The sequence below is a fragment of the Brachypodium distachyon genome, chromosome 1 (genome assembly GCF_000005505.3).
Source record: "Brachypodium distachyon strain Bd21 chromosome 1, Brachypodium_distachyon_v3.0, whole genome shotgun sequence".
Classification (NCBI taxonomy): Eukaryota; Viridiplantae; Streptophyta; class Magnoliopsida; order Poales; family Poaceae; genus Brachypodium; species Brachypodium distachyon.
The window spans coordinates 15,873,230-15,891,127 of record NC_016131.3 but is presented as its reverse complement, the minus strand read 5'-3'; the positions used below and the strand labels follow the sequence as shown (position 1 = coordinate 15,891,127).

Sequence of the window (17,898 nt, the reverse complement as noted above, 5' to 3'; positions counted from 1 at the left end):
CACGCAGTGGGCTGGAACTGGTAACTTTTGGTAGGTAGGTCTAAGATGATAACGGTAACTGGTGACCCTCACGGCCCAAACCGGCCCAGCGATCTGGCCGTGTTGGTTTACACAAGACAGAAAAGCCGAGCTCTTCTTAGGGACACAATGGCCCAGAACTTAATACGACCAGATTGGCCTAGAAAAACCAAATCGGCCCAGAGCGAAGTGCTTGCTTGGACGGGCCTAGCTAGCTTATAACCCAAACCCTTTCACGGCCGGTGACGATTCTCCTCCGATCCCCCCCTCTCACCTACACGGCCACAAACACCACCGCGCGCTAGTCTCCCCGCCGGCCGCGATCCCGGCCATGCCGCCGCTCACGCCGCCCAAGTCCGGCGACGCACTCTTCTCCAGCGTCGAGCGCGTCGTAAGCTTCTTCTTTTTTTGCCCCCACCAGACCCCGAGAGCCTCCTTCCTTGGCCCGGCTCGTAGATCTGCACCTCCCCCGACCACTCTGACCTGGTTGTGTTTGTTCGTTGCAGAACGCGGAGCTCTTCACGCTCACGTACGGCGCCATCGTGCGCCAGCTGCTCACGGATCTGGAGGAGGTCGAGGAGGTCAACAAGCAGCTCGATCAGATGTACGCCCGCTTCTTCGTTTCCCCCCTCTACGTCTTTTGATTTTAAGTGAATTTAGATGGCTGATGTGGTCCATTTGAAGGATTGCAACGGATGATCTCGATCTTGCGGTGGAAGATATGTAAATTCACTTGTTTTTTGTTTGTTTTACCATAGTAATCACGTGTGAAGATTTAACAGTCAACTATCTGCAATGGCCTGAGCATGAGAATCCAAACAGGAGTAGATTTAGCTCTGGACTTCTCGCCCAAGTTGACATTGAAGTGCGTGTAGCCTGTGAATGGAAGGCTTTGTTTCTGTGGTGATGTTGTGTCAACTTCTCTGTTGAAGAGATCGTATATTCCAACCTAGAGTATATTTATCTCGTGGAAATGTAATCCACGTGTCATGGTTGAATGGAGGGAGAAGGTCTGCCCAATTGTATTGTACAGCGATTTTGTTCCTTTTTATCGTACCTAACTGAGGAGCGATGAATTTAGAGGGTTGTGGGTCTTCAACCCATCCACCGTTCTAGATGTACATTTAGCAAAAATAGCCATGTATCACTGAGAGAGGAAAGATGTCAAGCTGGATCTGGAGTAGAATCACGTATGTGGTGCCAATATGTCTTCAAATGTGATTACTGTTTTGCCGCTCGTTTAGTGCGTTAAGCAGTATCTCTGGCTTGCTGGCATTTTATGATTTGTTCTGTTTCTGTGTTTCTTACGTGTTGTATACCATTTTCCTTTCAGGGGTTATAATATTGGAACTCGGCTGGTCGATGAATTCTTAGCCAAGTCAAATGTATCAAGGTGTGTTGACTTCAAGGAGACTGCCGATACTATTGCAAAGGTCTTTTGTTAAACTTACTTTCCTTTGGTTGAAATTAGCATACCATTATAGATCCCGTAGTCCGTAAGTCTGTTGCCATTATTCATATTTTCTATACTTGCGAGAGGATATGTTCACCGGACCAGATGGGCTCATCTTATATATGTTTAGTACGGAGTATATGTTTTCTTTCCACAATCAAGTAACTTTGTTCATGCATTATATGAAGTCCTTTCTCCAATATAAGTCAAAGGTCTAGCACTTTTTGCCATTTCGTAATACTAGTTGTTTTAGATTTATTAGGTGCAGGCACTCACTTGCATTCTTTCCTTATGCAAAAGCGATACACCATTCACGGACATGCCATGCCTTCTCTTTCTTCTTCAGATTCTGCAGATAGTGCATTATGCTCATTTGTTCTTACCTTTTTTTATATACGTCAACTTGTTCATTCATTACCAGATATCCAATTTGCCGACACCTTCATTTAATAGAAAAATAAAATTCATATGCTTTCTGATTCCCATCTGTTTTACCCTCAATATAGCTTTATGGTCTGACAGTTTCTTCTTTTTCCTTTCTATAAAACAGCTTGGATTCAAAATGTTCCTAGGTGTGACTGCAACTGTAACCAATTGGGATGCTGAGGGTACAACTTGTAGCTTTGTGTTGGAGGACAACCCACTTGTAGATTTTGTTGAGCTTCCTGATACTTGCCAAGGCCTCCAGTATTGCAATGTGTTGAGTGGAGTTATTAGGGGAGCACTGGAAATGGTCAGTTCTTCTATCACTGACTTGCTGCCATCTTTATCCTTTCTTCCTCATGTGAAGCATTTAGAGAATAAATATTATTAAAATAGAGCTGGGTCCTTGACCTCGTGCTTCCATAAAAAGAAGAAAACAAATCAACAAACAAGCACATAATAGTTCATGACTTTTTTCCCTAATGAATTGCATGTTCTTGATGTCCAGATCTTAGGTACATCATGATTAACCTTTGTAAACCCTGTACATGGTACTACCAGTGCTCTAACATGGAGCATTATGCACCACTCATGTCATAGCTGCATTTACCATCATGATCATTTTTTACCTGCGCTCCCCAATGCTGTGATCCTACTAGTTTCAGGAACCTTTCATCATTTTCTTCTCTAATATAATTGCCGCCGTGGTTTAGGTTTCCATGAAGACGGAGGTTACATGGGTCCGTGATATGCTTCGTGGGGACGACGCCTATGAAATGCGGGTGAAGCTCACCAAGCAAGTCCCAGAGGAATACCCCTACAAGGATGACGACTAGTTCCATCTCAGCGATAGCCGCGTGCTGGCTCTCTGTTTGCTCACCTTCTGGATTTTCCTTTTGCTTTCCTTGTGGCTGTAATTCTGGCATGGCATGATGTTTTACATGAAGCGCCTGTGCGTTTTATTTTGCAGCTGCATTGTGTATGTACTGCCGATGTATTATAGAGACCTTGTATGGTTTTCCTGCTTTTGATCTGTTGGATAAATTTGGCCAGAGCAAATCTTGGTACTGGCAAAATTTGGCCTAGAAATTTAGTCTTTTTTACTCTGATTAGCTCCCAAATATGAAGGTCTAAGGATCATTTGGAAACCATAAAGGCATAAACAAAGTAGTTTCTGCACTAAAAATTCCAATGTAAAACTTCCTTTTTTTTAAGATGCATTGACTACAACAAACAGTCACACCCAAGTTAGCCACCGAAATAACAATCCACGTTTGCAAGGCAGCATAAGATTGGTCAAGAATTTTAGGCGAATTTCACTTTAATTTCATACGTAGTTTTAGGTGAATTTCACATTGACTGCATGAAGTTTTCCAAAAAAATTCCCCTCAAATCTTTGTAAATTCTTGCAAGCATCCGAAGGTCATATCTAGAAATTTATATATTTCTTGTAGTATCCAAAAAGCCCTGCCCAACTGGAAACTCTTGAAACCTTTATCTTGCACGTTTTTCAACCATGCTATGTATACACTTATTCGAATGTTTTTTTTAATGGGAAATGTGGAAGATAATAATCTTTAGGGACTCTTTACGTGTAGTCTTTTTTATTTGCAGGACTGAATCCTAGAATAATTTTTTCAAGGGATTGTTGTGCAGTACATTTTACAAAAACGTATTGAATGAATGAGATAAAATTTCAGTAAATTCAATCTTACAAAATCAAGTGAGCATGACATTTTAACACCGAGAATTTAAGTTGACTATCTTGCATCCCAAATGAATTCTAAGAAGAAGAAAATGAATTCTAACAAAAAGTCAAAAACAGTATTCTCGAGGCGACGATTTTTTTTTTTTTTTTTTTTTTGTTGTAAGAGAGGCGACGAATTATTACTCCGTAGAAGCCGCTGGAAAGCGTTTCCTCCATCATCCAACGGTAAAGCCGTAAAAATTCCCCACAATCCTCGCCTTCCCCCCAAACCTCTCCGCCTCCCACCGCCTTTCAGTTTCAAACCCTCCCCTCCGTCATGGCCGCCTCTTCCTCCCACGGCGGCTGCGGCGGCGGCGACGACGACAACGAACCCTTCCTCCTGGGCTTCGTCGTCGCCAAGCTCGTCGGCCTCCGCCACTACTCCAGCACCATCAACGGGCGCGAGAGCGTCAGCCTCGTCCGCGAGCCCCTCAATCGCTACGACGCCAACGCCATCGCCGCCCACAACCGCCGCGGCGAAAAGGTCGGCCACGTCGACCGCGACACCGCCAGGGTCCTGGCCCATCTCCTCGACACCCGCCTCGTCGCCGCCACCCACGCCATAGTGCCCAAGCACCCCTCCGGCAAGAACAGGCCCAAGCCCTTCAAACTCCCCTGCCAGGTCCACCTCTTCGCCCACCCGGCCTCCGCCGACGCCGTTCGGAGCGCCGTCTCCGGCAGCGGCCTCTCCCTCATCGACACCGGCCACGCCGAGTTCTCCTTCTCCGAGTCCGCCATCGTGCAGGAGCAGACCAAGAAGTCCGACCGGGATGTCGACAGGCTGTTCGCGCGTGTGGTCAAGGAAGGGGAGGGCCGGATCAAGCCGATGGAGGCGCCCGAGGATGTCGTGGTGTCGGACCTGTTCGAGCACCAGAAGGATGCTTTGGGATGGCTGGTGCACCGGGAGGAGTCCTGTGACCTGCCGCCGTTCTGGGAAGAGGATAAAGATGGTGGCTATCAGAATGTGCTTACGAGCCAGAAGACAAAGGAGCGGCCGCTGCCACTAAAGGGCGGGATTTTTGCTGATGATATGGGGCTTGGCAAGACACTCACGCTGTTGTCGTTGATTGCGAGAAGTAAAGCTCGCAATGTAGTTGCGAAGAAGGGGAAGGGGACTAAAAGGAGGAAGGTTGATGATGCGGGGCAGGAGTCGAGGACGACACTTGTGGTGTGCCCGCCCTCAGTGTTCTCGTCTTGGGTGACACAATTGGAGGAGCACACGGAGGCAGGCAGCCTGAAGGTGTATATGTACCATGGGGAGAGAACAAAAGATAAGAAGGAGCTGTTAAAGTATGACATTGTGATTACCACTTACAGCATCTTGGGCATCGAGTTTGGACAGGAGGGCTCACCCGTGAACGATATTGAGTGGTTCCGAGTGATTCTCGATGAGGCCCATGTGATCAAGAACTCTGCAGCTCGGCAGACTAAGGCTGTGATTGCTTTGAACGCACAGAGGCGGTGGGTGGTCACAGGGACACCAATTCAGAATAGCTCATTTGATTTGTACCCGCTTATGGCATTTTTGAAGTTCGAACCTTTCTCAATCAAGAGCTACTGGCAGAGTTTGATCCAGAGCCCCCTAGTGAAAGGGGATAAGGCTGGGCTGTCACGGCTACAAGTAAGTTAGGACTGTTGTTCCTCTCTTCTCATTACATAGACCATTGCCATTCCACAATTGCTACGAACTAGGAATTGTAGCCAGTTTCATAAAATGCTTTTGAATCGTGGTGCGTGATGACAAGTAATTTATCACTTACCATATCTATTTGCTTTTGCAATAACATGTCTCCCGATAGATTTAGGCATTATGTGCGCTATTGCACGGCATATGTGTCAAACTCTGGTATTAGCGATCACTCTGTTTATATGTACACCTTTTAATTATGTCTACCGTGTTACTTTTTTAGATTGACGTGTACTGTGTTACTCAATGCTGGCACTCTTCATTCATAATGTTCTTGCAAAAAGATCTCAAACAAGGTGCTTTTCTTTCATTTCTTTAAGGTAAATTCCTTCTTGTTTGCCTATGGCAGAACCTCCTAGGTGCTATCTCGCTGCGCAGAACCAAGGAGACAGAGAGTGGAAGCAAGAGCTTGGTTAACATTCCGCCTAAAACTGTTGTAGCATGCTACATTGAGCTTTCTTCAGAGGAACGTGAGTACTATGACCAGATGGAATTGGAAGGGAGAAACAAAATGCTGGAGTTTGGTGCTGGAGATTCTATTATGCGTAATTACTCTACTGTGCTCTATTTCATTCTGAGGCTCCGTCAGCTCTGCAACGATGTAGCACTGTGCCCTTTAGACATGAAGGCATGGCTTCCTGGCAGCTCCCTTGAAGGTATGGGCTTTTATTCAAGATTTATGTTATGATGATATATTATATCATAACTGAGATTCCACTTGTCATGCTTGAAGTTAAAATATAATAATTGAACTGTTTCTCTTGTTGCCTAAAGAAATACAGTATCTAGCTGAGTGCTACAGGGCACATTAGTCCTGGTTTTTAACAATAAACTTTTGTGACACTAATCCATTTTTTATTGCGGTAACATCCTTTCTAATCCTAGATTATTGCTTGAATCAATAATCTTGTGTATGAACTGCTGTTTTCACATATTCTAATTTTCTTATCCTCCTGCATTGCATATCTAATCATATCTTACTACAGCACAATTTTATCTGCGTGTTCTTGTGCTTTGCTCGTTGGAAATACCTTTGGTAGTTACTTAACGGGAAATGTGTTGCTTTTGTTGCAGATGTGTCTAAAAACCCAGAGTTGTTGAAGAAGCTAGCCTCACTGGTGGACGATGGAGATGATTTCGACTGTCCAATTTGCCTCTCTCCTCCATCTAAAACTGTCATAACCAGCTGCACTCACATATACTGCCAAACCTGCATCTTAAAAATCCTGAAGAGCTCTAGCTCCCGTTGTCCAATATGCCGGCACGCCCTATCCAAGGAAGACCTCTTTATTGCTCCGGAGGTACAACATCCTGATGAAGATGGCTCAGGCAATCTTGGCTCTGACAAACCTCTCTCTTCCAAGGTGCAAGCTCTGCTGGAGCTACTGAAGCGTTCGCAGAAGGAAGACCCCCTATCAAAGTCTGTCGTCTTCTCCCAGTTCAGGAGGATGTTGATTCTGCTCGAAGGGCCACTGAAAAGAGCAGGCTTCAACATACTACGTCTTGATGGCTCCATGAGCGCGAAGAAGAGGTCAGATGTCATCAAGCGTTTTGCCATGGTTGGCCCTGACACCCCAACCGTGCTGCTGGCCAGCCTGAAGGCCGCGGGAGCCGGCATAAACCTGACGGCAGCGTCGACAGTATACCTGTTCGACCCCTGGTGGAACCCTGGGGTGGAGGAGCAGGCCATGGACCGGGTGCACCGGATCGGGCAGAAGAAAGCGGTGAAGGTGGTGAGGCTCCTGGTGAAGGGCAGCATCGAGGAGAGGATCCTGGAGCTGCAGGAGAGGAAGAAGAGGCTGATCAGCGGCGCCTTCGGGAGGAAAGGAGGAGCCAAGGAGAACAAGGAGATGCGCCTCGAGGAGCTGCGTCTGATGATGGGCATATCATCGCCTGCCTGGGGCCGTTAGCCTGGTAGTGGAGTACCATTTTCTGAATCCTATCCCACCCAAAGGGAAAGTGATGATGGTAGCCTCAGAGAATGTTGCTGCACTGCATGCATGTATTTTTGGTCCGTGTGGTGGAACATGTATGCATGCCTGAGGCCAAAGAGGGAAGGAAACTTGCTGAAGAGGAGCTCCCCTGTTTTGCAAAAACTTGTAGTAGTAGCTGGTGCACCTGGCATCGATCCCCTCTAGTATCTTTTTGCTGTGTAGCATCTCATATCATTGCAGGAGTATGGAATATAGGACAGTAGGTGTAGAACAAGTTTCCTGCACAAGTGATATGGAATAGGACAACATGCATGTATGTGTATGCCTGTGATGATGCTAAAACACTGACCTCACCTAGGTTCGTTCAGACTTCAGTGTTAGTTAGAGATAGTCAAGGATGCAGGGTTCTAGACTTGAGTTACGTTGCTGTGCTTGCTTGTGTGTTGGTGGTATGCCTTCCTTGGCCTCGTCAGATCATCTGACTGAGACGAGGCTGAAGAAACGATTTCAGAACGGATCGAAGATGGGGAACCAGATTTTGTCACTCCCTCCATTACATAATTCTTGTCAAAATATTACATGTATCTAGACGTTTTTAGGAATAGATACATCCACTTTTGGACAAATTTGAGATGAGAATTATGAAACGGAGTCCTTTACTTCTTGCCTCCGGTCAGAAACCCAACCCCACGAAACGGCAATCAAAGAATTTCCCCAGGGAGCAGAGCGTTTGGTTTTACGGCAAAATGAGTTGTAGCCTCGCTGGGCTAGGATATCCGTTTGGTGCGACGAAAAAATACTAGCTTCTGAGGGCCAGCTTGCCTCGTCGGACCAGGAAATCCTCGCCCACCCGGGAGAGCCGATTTGGCTCGCTCTCGACGGCAAAGTCGCTCGCGCTAACAAATTTCGACGGTTGGCCACAACAACTCACCCAAAAGTCTATCTCCTGTGCGATCTCTTCCTTCATCTTTCCTGATTCTTCCTCATTTCACACGTCCAGATCTCTTAGTACGAGGCCGCAACATGTTGGTACAATAACCTCTCGCAGATTTGCATGCTCACATTTCCAATCTCTTCTCTTAGATGCATGCATTCGCTTTCATGGCAGCAAGCGGCACACATAATGCAATCACTTCCATGCCAGCAAAAAGCAAATTAACCAAACGTGCAAACGGGCAAGGCTAGCAGAGCCGAGCTAACCTAGCTGGGCAAGCTCAGCTAATTGGCTAGCTGAGCAATACAACCAAACGCCTCCCCAGACAGTCGAGGAGCAGTGGCGTCGGTAGCTCGCAGCCGACAGAAACTACATCTATTGAGAAACATGAAAAAAGAATAAGAACATTATTTTACAACCCCGATTTATCCCATGAGGCTTGGGAAAATTTCAAGAACAAGACATAATTAAATTATTCATACGTATGCAAAAGTTGTGATTAATTAAAGAATTTCTTTTTAAAACAATCTGGCCTTATTGAATGTGTACGGAGCACAAAGGATAAAAAAACTGAAAGACAAACCGACCAACAAAGATCCCTGGTGAAACTAAAAATTACATGAAGGTCATGTATGGGAGTGGGAGCGAAGAAGAAATGGGACGAGTCGCTGGGCTTAGCCCACGGACGATGGACCTATTCGCCTAAGACGATGCTGCGTTACTAAGCGGGCCGAAACGAGACATAGCGGAAGCAACCCGGCCATCCCGTTTCTTTTTCCTCCGGCACAAAGAAAAGATTTGCTCGTCGCTAATATGATTTGGAACCCTCGCTACAACATACTATCTCCATCTCCAACAGGATAAAGAGATACTCCCTCCATCCGCTTTTACCGGACGCGTTAGTTTAACAGACAAGTCCATCTATATGAGACGTCGCTGGATACAAATATTAGTACTACCCCTATTCCGTCGCGTCCATCTATACGAACATCCCAATGCAGAGCGCACACGATGCGTGAGGCGAGGGAAGCGCGTGCGCGGCCGGCGAATAATCAACGTACTAATCTCAATTGATTGGGCAATCAAACCGCAGGTGCGGCCTTGCACTCGGACAGTTTCTCCAAAACATTAACTCCCGATACTGTCTTGTTTTGGTATGGACGCAAAAACTAAAGCCCCCGTTAAAAAACGGACGGAGGGAGTAAACAGTAACGGGGATGCGTTCCCGCATTGCGGCCTGGACCCACCCCCACATGCTCCGCATCACCGTGAGGATCGCCGCCTAATGATTCCGGTTGGTGGCTCAATGCTGCCTCTGGTCACCCAAGACACTCACGGTCACGTATCTATGGCTGCCGAGCAATACCAACCAGGTCAAAATTAAGCTGACCACCACCAAAGACACACCACTGATTTTTAGCACGCGACGCAGCGGCTCGATCTCCACCGTCCGTTGTGGCCTATGCACGGCTAGATGCGTTCTTCTCACTGACGACGGCTTATACAGTGTTTTCGCATCACCATCGATCAATCTTTGCTTGGCCTTACTAGTAAGTGTACTGTGATTTTCTGCTTTTTTTTCTTTCTTTCTTTGTACTTCTTCCATGTCATAAAGGTTGGTACGGATTTGAACCAGCTTAGTTTAAAACAGTGCCGATTTTTATGGTATGGATGGAGTAACATTTTGTACATTATTTGTGTCGTTGCTTTCGCGACTGCACGTGGTACTCCCGTAGTCCCGTTGTGGTTAGGAGACAGTTTGGGCGGCCTGCCTGTGTGTTGCCTCAATTTGAATACTATTTCTTTCCTGCATGTCTCCCTTTTCTTTCTTTCTTTTGCAAGATCCTTTCCTGCATGTCCACTCCTGAGTCTTTACTTCTTGGGCTTCAGGCTAACATTATACTCCTTTGGTTTAAAAATAAGTGACGCAGATTTATATAAGAGTCTATACAAATCCACGATCATTTATTTTGGACGGAGAGGCTATTGTTTTTTCTTCGAATACGGTTACTTTATAAAGCAAAGCTGAATATGTAGTGCAAATGCATGGAACCAAGCATTCGGAATAGCACATCGCAAAATATTAACTACTACTACTACCGTGGCTAACCAAGGTACTAGTAGGCACCAAATTAACCTTCAACGGTATTAGTACATTTTATATGTGAGGCTTTCAAGTCCCATTAGTATATAAACTAGTGAGCTTGCACGTGCGACGCACGTCTCGACAATACGTGTTAGGTATCGAAATATTACAACTCGACAGAAATTGGAAGCAATAATTAAAATACAAGTATTCCACAATATTATTCACTATTCTATTAAATCGGTGAATGTCCATTTTTCTATGCGGTCAAGAACGTCTCGTTTCTCGCGAGAGATATTGTCTACAACTTCATTGAGTTCATGCTTTAAAATATGTGTCACAAATCGTCGTTTGAGCAAGTAGTCGCCCTACACATGCGTCATTAAACATGGTCATAAAAAAATTCATGTGATAATCCGGTACAAATGAGCACGTTAAAAACACTCACCGTCGGAATATAATAATGTAGCCTTTCATTGTGATATGAGTGCATGAAATTGAAAACCAAATATCCAGACAGACCACTGCAAACATATGTAACGTTACATTGTGCGTTGAAACAAATGAGATAAGATTGTGTTGGAGTGAGAAACTTCGTACCCGTGATAGTTTTTCGGAATAACATCAGAAACTTTGCATTCCCATTTACATATATCATCGTTCCATCCAGGGTTTGCAACTTTGAGGGCAAGGTTTAAATTTTTACCTATTTCCATAGTTTTAAATATATGCTCCCCCCCAAGATTGTATTGGAAGCGGATTCAAAATATAGACAATTTTTTTCTGAAGGTTGAAGACAAACAACATATATAGCCCATAAATTTCATAAGGCAAATAAATCTGTAACAATAAGTTTTCGAATACATTAGTCGCATTATGACAAAAAATAACCCCAACTTATATAAGAAAGAAGGAATGAAGTATTACCGTGTCACAATCTGAGATATGGTACTCGTCGATGCAGCCAGGCCAGCTACGAAACAATTGTGCTAGCTGTTCAACGTCTAACATTTCACGACAACCCGCGTCTCGTGCAAATTTGGACATCATCTAAAATGATAAATAAAAAGTATTAGCAATATGATGGAAAATTTGATTATGTGATTAAAGTAACGCAAAACTTCAGATCCATTAAGTGAACCAGCTGATCTCTACATAAGTTTGATGGGTGGCTCGCTAGTACACGCACAGCCACATTGAAGCAATCTGGGTCCACATAATTTGTGAACAATATGTTCCTTATTTGTCTTATAGTTAAACTAATTGGATAAGGCTTAGAGATCCTGACCCATTCGATCCTGTGGAAGAGCAAATTTTGTCAAGCACGATGGAACAAATAATAGTTTATTTGAACACAAAAAAATGAACTTGCTAGAAAAGGTGGCTTACTCGAATAAATGGGGATCAATTATCTCCAGTTGCAAGCAAAGTAATTCTATGAGGTCGTCGTTTGTTGGATTGATAATAGGTGATTCAGGGAAGAAGTCCGATAGGAAGTCAAATTGTGATGAGGGGTCTGATGTTTTGGCTCTCTTAGCAGGACTTTCCAAGGTGACACAATCATCTGGATCGGTATTCCTTTCATCAAGTTCGAAGTCATCTTGGTTTCTTACATTATCATCGTCTAAAATGACAGCTAATTCTGTCCTAAATTGTGTTATATTATCCTAGCAAGCAGTAATCACAGTTAGTTTTCAAAATATAATAATATATGACATGTAATCAACGAAATGTACCTGATTAGGAATGTCGGACAAAATATCTCCCGTCCAGTACTACATGAAGTTTAACATCCACAAACCACAAGACGACCTACGTAATTTTAGGATTTCGATAAGACATTTTACAAATATATTCATAAGGTACTAAAGTATCATTAGAATGAGGTGGCAATACAATATAAACAAATATTGATAATTTATTAAACTATCATTAGAGAGATCGTGTGGGATATAATGTTCCATCTACGTCAATTAATAAACCATGCATAAAAAAATCACCACCCAAATGTTGAGTGCGTCGAATTAAGAGACGTACCCATCTGTGTGCATAGTACTCTTAATACATTCTTCTCTTGACCACGATGTAACGTTTAGGTCCTTCCACTTGTCAGAATTTAATTCTTTTTGCTGTGATGCAATTTTGAATAATTTTTCCACTGCTACAAGCTGTTATATATTAACAAATGACCAAGTATTAACATTAGAAGAAAAATAAATCCACTGCTACCAGCTGTTATATTAATAGATGACAAAGTAGTAAAATTATAGAAAAAAAGCAATAACACAAAATCTTATCAAAAGATGGGGTAGTAGAATTGATTACTCACATAAGAAGCGAGGTCCCCGCGGTGAATTCCCACACCTAGAGAGTCCAATACTTGAACACATCGTTTCTCGGTGTGTATAACCGTTAGATACGAATGAAAATGAGTCATGTTGATTGGAACGAATACCTACGGGGAAAGTTTATCGTTGTTTTTATACACGAACACACACACTCTCGTTAAGATTGATTATAATATGTAGGAAACTCGGACTAACCACGTCATGTTCCGGATACTTTTTCACCCTCTCTACAATCCATTCTGGTATTTCATCTTTGGGCTTATTTGCACAATCCTGTATCAGCTTAGAGACCAATGAAGTCTCGAAGAACATACTTCCACCTGACCTGACCTGCAGAGCTTCTTTGCCACTTATGCAATAGATGTATGCATTTACGACCTACGGTTTCATGTATACTCAGTGGTTATTAGTATGAGACAATATATTCAAATTCAAATAAGTTTTTTCATGAATATATATACTTACTTCGTCGCCAGCATATTCCCGAGGGTTTAGAAGACGTATTAAATCGTCCTTGGTCAGTGATGTGTCACCGAGGGACACTAATTTTTTTTTGACACTTGGCTCCGATTGGATACGTTCAATCACAGAATAATCATCGATGGCGCAGAATCTGAAACGATAGAAGACATCAAGTTAGTAATGAAGAAATAAATAATGTAGCAAAATTAATGACATAAAAATGGTTAATGACATGCCTTCTGGAGTCACCACATAATCTGTTGACTTCTTTGGTTTGTTATGCCGTCGCATAGGTTTCTCCATCGGCATGGGCATTGTCAGGATGTCCTTCATAGTTTCTTCCTCCGTACATTCCTGCTGGACTTCTTGAGATGTTTGGTTGTCTGCTAGTTTCTGCGAATAAGATAAATAATAGTTAAACTTCATGCAGGATATAATTAGAATTAGAATTAGAATTTATCTAATAAAAAGAAAATTCACATTCGCCGGCTCGAAATATTCCAGTTCCTCAATCGTTATTGCACTTGATTCTTCATGGGTGTGTAACTGAATCCCACATATATAAAAATTAACCTCCAATGGTATTAGTACATTTTATATGTGAGGCTTTCAAGTCCCATTAGTATATAAATAAATTTGCTGTCACAGCGTAATATACTCCTGCTGAGTTACACTAACCGAATTCATGCATGTTAATTAGAGAAAACAGACGGACGGAAACGTGCTCTGTTTGAAAACCAAAAAAAAAAGATACAGTAGTAAAAATATAAAAAAGGCGAGCTTTGTAAGCATATGTGCAACAGGTTTATCATGGTTACCTTTTTTTTTCCCGAACCCTTCGATTTTTTTTGATTTTTTTTTTGCGAATGTTCCCTTCGATTGTTGTTCTTGCGTCTGAGGAGTGCCATTTCGTGTCGATCTGAACTCTGAAGTACGGTTGTAGGCCTTGTTGTTGTGTGGCAGATGAGGTCGGCACAACGAAATTTCATAAATCAGATTTATCAGATCAGAGAGCCTCTGAATTAAATATTTTTCTAAGTATGTGTCAGGAGATTTTAGGCAGCAAATGGGACGAATAATACGGAGCATTGCACTGATGTCAGAGTACTTTGGTTTTTTTTCAGGGCAAACGGCAAGTATAACTGGTGTGTTTTTCTCAGATACCCCAACAACTGGATCGGTCGCGGACGTGTCCCTTTCCGACCTCTTCTGCCGACCTCCCTCTGTCTGTCCCCTTTTCGGCCAGCAGCAGGGGAACGGTCGATGCACTTTGCCGCTGTATTTCGCAGTCCTGGCTGACCTCGACGTGACCGCTGTATTTTCTCTTCTGTTGATAGTGGAGCTCGTCAGCTCGTGTAAAATAAAGCCAGCAGAGTCGTAGATCGGATCGGAGGACTGGACTGGATTGCGATGGGCCGGCCACGCACGCACGCACGCACTGATTGTATTGTTGGCATAATCAAGTGGTTTAAATTTGTCCAAATATGGATATACCTATGACTAAAAAACGTCTAGACACACGTAATTGAAAGTTATTTAATATGGGATGGAGGAAATCTATCCCTCCTTAATAATAAAAGCAGGAAGGTTTCCTTCGTCATCGTCCACCGTGCATCAATTTCCGTGCATGTTTTGATTTTTCGTGTCTCCTTACACTCTATCGAACCTTTTTTTTTCTATTTCCACAGCGCTGCTTTTTCGGACCGCCGCCGCCGACTCAACTGCCCGCGCAGCACCTTCCTGCGGTGACCGCTCTCGATACGCGTCGGCGTCGGATTAGATTATCGTGCAAGAGACGAGCAAAGGGGTCCAGGGCTGATCGGCGCTATCCACCGTTCCTCATGCACTGCACCACCGCGTGCTCTGACGCCAGCCACGGCCGGCGGGCTGTGTGGACTGGGTGTCATGTCCGTGGCCGCGGCTGCTAGCATCAGCCCCGAGATCATTTTGATGAACGTCCAATTATATTGTTATGTTTTGTATAAACATGAATTTTCGTGTGCACATGTTTAAGAGGACGTGGCAACGCACTAGGATCACCCGGAAAAAAAATTAACATTGCCCTGGCCTGTTCCACAAACGACAGTTGGTTTCTGTTTAAGGAAAAGGAAGCCACTGACGAACAGCATGGCTGGAAAACATTATACAATGTGAGCTTTCAGTGTATACTAGTAATGCGTTGTTAGTGTGAATTAAAATAAAATTGGAGGTGCTTTCAAAAAAATAAAAAATAAAATTGGAGGTTGCTTCTGGCTTAGTTTACCTGTTTCTCTCTGGCTTTCAGGATAAAGAAAAAGCTAAGGATAAACGGGAATTATCCGGAGATTTGGCACAAGTTATGCATTCCAATCAATGGCCACATGTTTTGGAAAAAAAATATTCCGTGACCAGAGGGGTTGTACTAATATTCGCTGTCGAAAACACAAGACTACAATATCGATCGTTGTTGCCTTAATGTAGTACGGAGTATATCGCCAGAATATCTTCAGATGCGTGGACTATGCGACGGAGAAACCTTCGGCGTCCACAAGAAATTTGAACTAATTAAAATTACGACAAAAATTATGGGACCGAAGGAGTAGCGGATTGCGTACTCCCAGTTGCGCGCGCCCAGGAAGATTTGGCTTAGTGGTTATTTTGATGACATGGACGGCTACAAAGTGTTACAAACCTTTTTCGAATATATCATAAGATCTCTGGTGAAAATTGTTTTCTTGCGCAGAGGCCAACACTTCCCTATGCACGCAACGTGTACACGTGTTCCACACCCCCGGCTAAGCAGCTGATGGTGCTAGCTAGCTCTACCTGCCTGTCGCGATGGCCAGTAACACATGAGTCCATGACAGGAGACAGCGAGAGAGATCGCCACGTGTTCCACGCGATTTCTGAAAGCACGCGTGTGTGTTTCCTTTTCAAGTTTACGTGGTCTGATAGATTGCCACTTCGGCACTTCGTGTCGATCTGAAGGTGAGTGAGTAGGGCTTGGCTGATGCATGACGACTGAATGAAAACCCGTATGTGTCTGCATTGGGAAGAAAAGAGAAACAGAACATGGAGACCGGAACACGTGAGTGTTCGGTATGCTCGGGCTCTTTGGATGCAGATTCCTGCTGCTGTTGCTTCTAACCAAACCCCCAAAAGATGCTAACACTCGAGTCAGTCAGAGATGTCGCCCCGGCCGCGGAAATGAGTAGCTTGCGCGTGTCCTAAGCTGCCAACAACAACACTCGAAGCCAAAGCCCGAAGCCAAAGCCCGATCAATCGATGGCGTCCCAAAGCCAAGAACGCCTTCTCCTCAGGTCGCCGTTCGCCGACGTGTCCCTTTCCGGCAAACTCCTTTTGCCGACCTCCCTTCTGCCCCCTCCCCCCCCCCCCCCCCCCCCCCCCGGTCGCCCAACAAAATGTCCGAGACAATCTGCACTGGCCAGCCGCTGTATCCAATCCTGGCTGACCACGACGTGAAACCGCCCATCTGGAGCGTTTGGAAGGCAAAACAATAGTTGTGCAAATACAGTGTTTGCTTCGTGCAAGGTTCTGAACTCGTTCTCATGGTGGAGCTTGTGTAAACTACTCCGTAGAATCAGTGGAGAAGTAGATCGGATCGGACCGCTGGACTGGATTGGATTGCGATGGGCATTGATTGTATTATCGGTAGGAGTATTTGGTATAGGAAATAAAAGTTAATTGCGGTTTGGGATTGCCTGTGCCACAAGGGACAGTTGTTGATCGTGCTTAGAAAAAACAAGATAATGAGAAACGGCACGGCTGAACAAGTAGTATTATACTACGATGTGAACCTTTTAGTGGAAATGTATTCCAGTGAGTTAATATAAAACTTGGAGGTTGCTTTTGGCTTAGTTTACCTGTTTAATTGTCCAGGCTGAGGCCTGAGGGTCTCCCTAGCTGGCTTCCATCCGGATAAAGAAAAGATAAACCAGGGGATTTGGCACAAGATTTCCTCGTGCATTCCAATCAATGGCCACATGATACCCTTTAAAAAAAATGTGATTATGTGACCAAGGGGGGATGGAATATTGAAACGCAGTCTCAAGATGGCAGTAGTATCTTACAACTATTTGCTGTCGACAACCCATGACTAGAATATGTTTTAGGAACAGAGAATATCACCGGTGCTGGACATGTTCGAATAATCAAACGTGTACGGCCTACGCGATAGAGAAACCCTTTTTCTTTTCTTTTTTGAGGGGAAACCTTCCGTGCTACCCATGGGCGCCGTCAGCCCGTCACAAACACCAGGAAGATTTGGCTACTGATTTTCGTGCCGTGGACGGCTACAAAGTGTCACCTTTTGCTAATAGGTTAACAGGGAGAAAATAAAATAAGAATATATATTTCTTCCGTCCAACAAAAAATGTCTCAACTTTAAGTAAACTTAAATGTCGCTAAGTAATGTCTAAACAAATCTAAATTTTAACAAACTTAAAGTTGTTTCGGACGGAAGATTATCTAAAAAGGGAACGAAAGAAAGAATCTCTGGTGTAAGGTACGCAGGGACATCTTGCGCAGAGGATCCGGCGAAGAGGCCAACGCTTTCCTTTCCCTCCATGTTTAAACGGCCTGGGTGGCCCACGTGGAACGTGCTACGCACTTACGCAGAATGCCCTGTCACTGAAACGTGGGGCCACGGTCCTGGCTGAGCGTCTTGGACCCACGAGTCAGTCTTACCTGGTAGCGTCACCTTGGAAATCACGCGGGAAATGGATGCCACTCAAAAGGTCAAGGCCAACCCACGAGCCATTTATTCATGGCTGATGAATGATCAAATCCGTTTGGATTGTTTTTTAA

The 17,898-nt window shown here is 44.2% G+C and overlaps 2 protein-coding genes and 1 long non-coding RNA gene across 3 annotated transcripts; 2 read left to right on the top strand and 1 right to left on the bottom strand.

The window, feature by feature from the left end:
* Positions 1 to 248: 248 nt before the first annotated feature.
* Positions 249 to 2,979, top strand: LOC100843330 (trafficking protein particle complex subunit 3). Its single transcript, XM_003562529.4, has 5 exons — positions 249 to 409; positions 525 to 622; positions 1,352 to 1,451; positions 2,022 to 2,204; positions 2,608 to 2,979. Exons 1-5 carry the CDS (start codon positions 350 to 352, stop codon positions 2,728 to 2,730), a joined length of 564 nt encoding a protein of 187 aa, XP_003562577.1. The 5' UTR covers positions 249 to 349; the 3' UTR covers positions 2,731 to 2,979.
* Positions 2,980 to 3,810: 831 nt separating this feature from the next.
* Positions 3,811 to 7,835, top strand: LOC100842603 (putative SWI/SNF-related matrix-associated actin-dependent regulator of chromatin subfamily A member 3-like 1). Its single transcript, XM_003559847.4, has 3 exons — positions 3,811 to 5,262; positions 5,678 to 5,984; positions 6,403 to 7,835. The coding sequence occupies exons 1-3, from the start codon at positions 3,919 to 3,921 to the stop codon at positions 7,236 to 7,238; spliced, it is 2,487 nt and encodes an 828-aa protein (XP_003559895.1). The 5' UTR covers positions 3,811 to 3,918; the 3' UTR covers positions 7,239 to 7,835.
* Positions 7,836 to 10,740: 2,905 nt separating this feature from the next.
* On the bottom strand, positions 10,741 to 11,869 carry LOC112269898. Its single transcript, XR_002962137.1, has 3 exons — positions 11,397 to 11,869; positions 11,210 to 11,332; positions 10,741 to 11,122 (listed from the first exon to the last, which is right to left on the bottom strand). It is a non-coding gene; the product is annotated as an uncharacterized LOC112269898 (long non-coding RNA).
* Between the last annotated feature and the right edge of the window lie 6,029 nt (positions 11,870 to 17,898).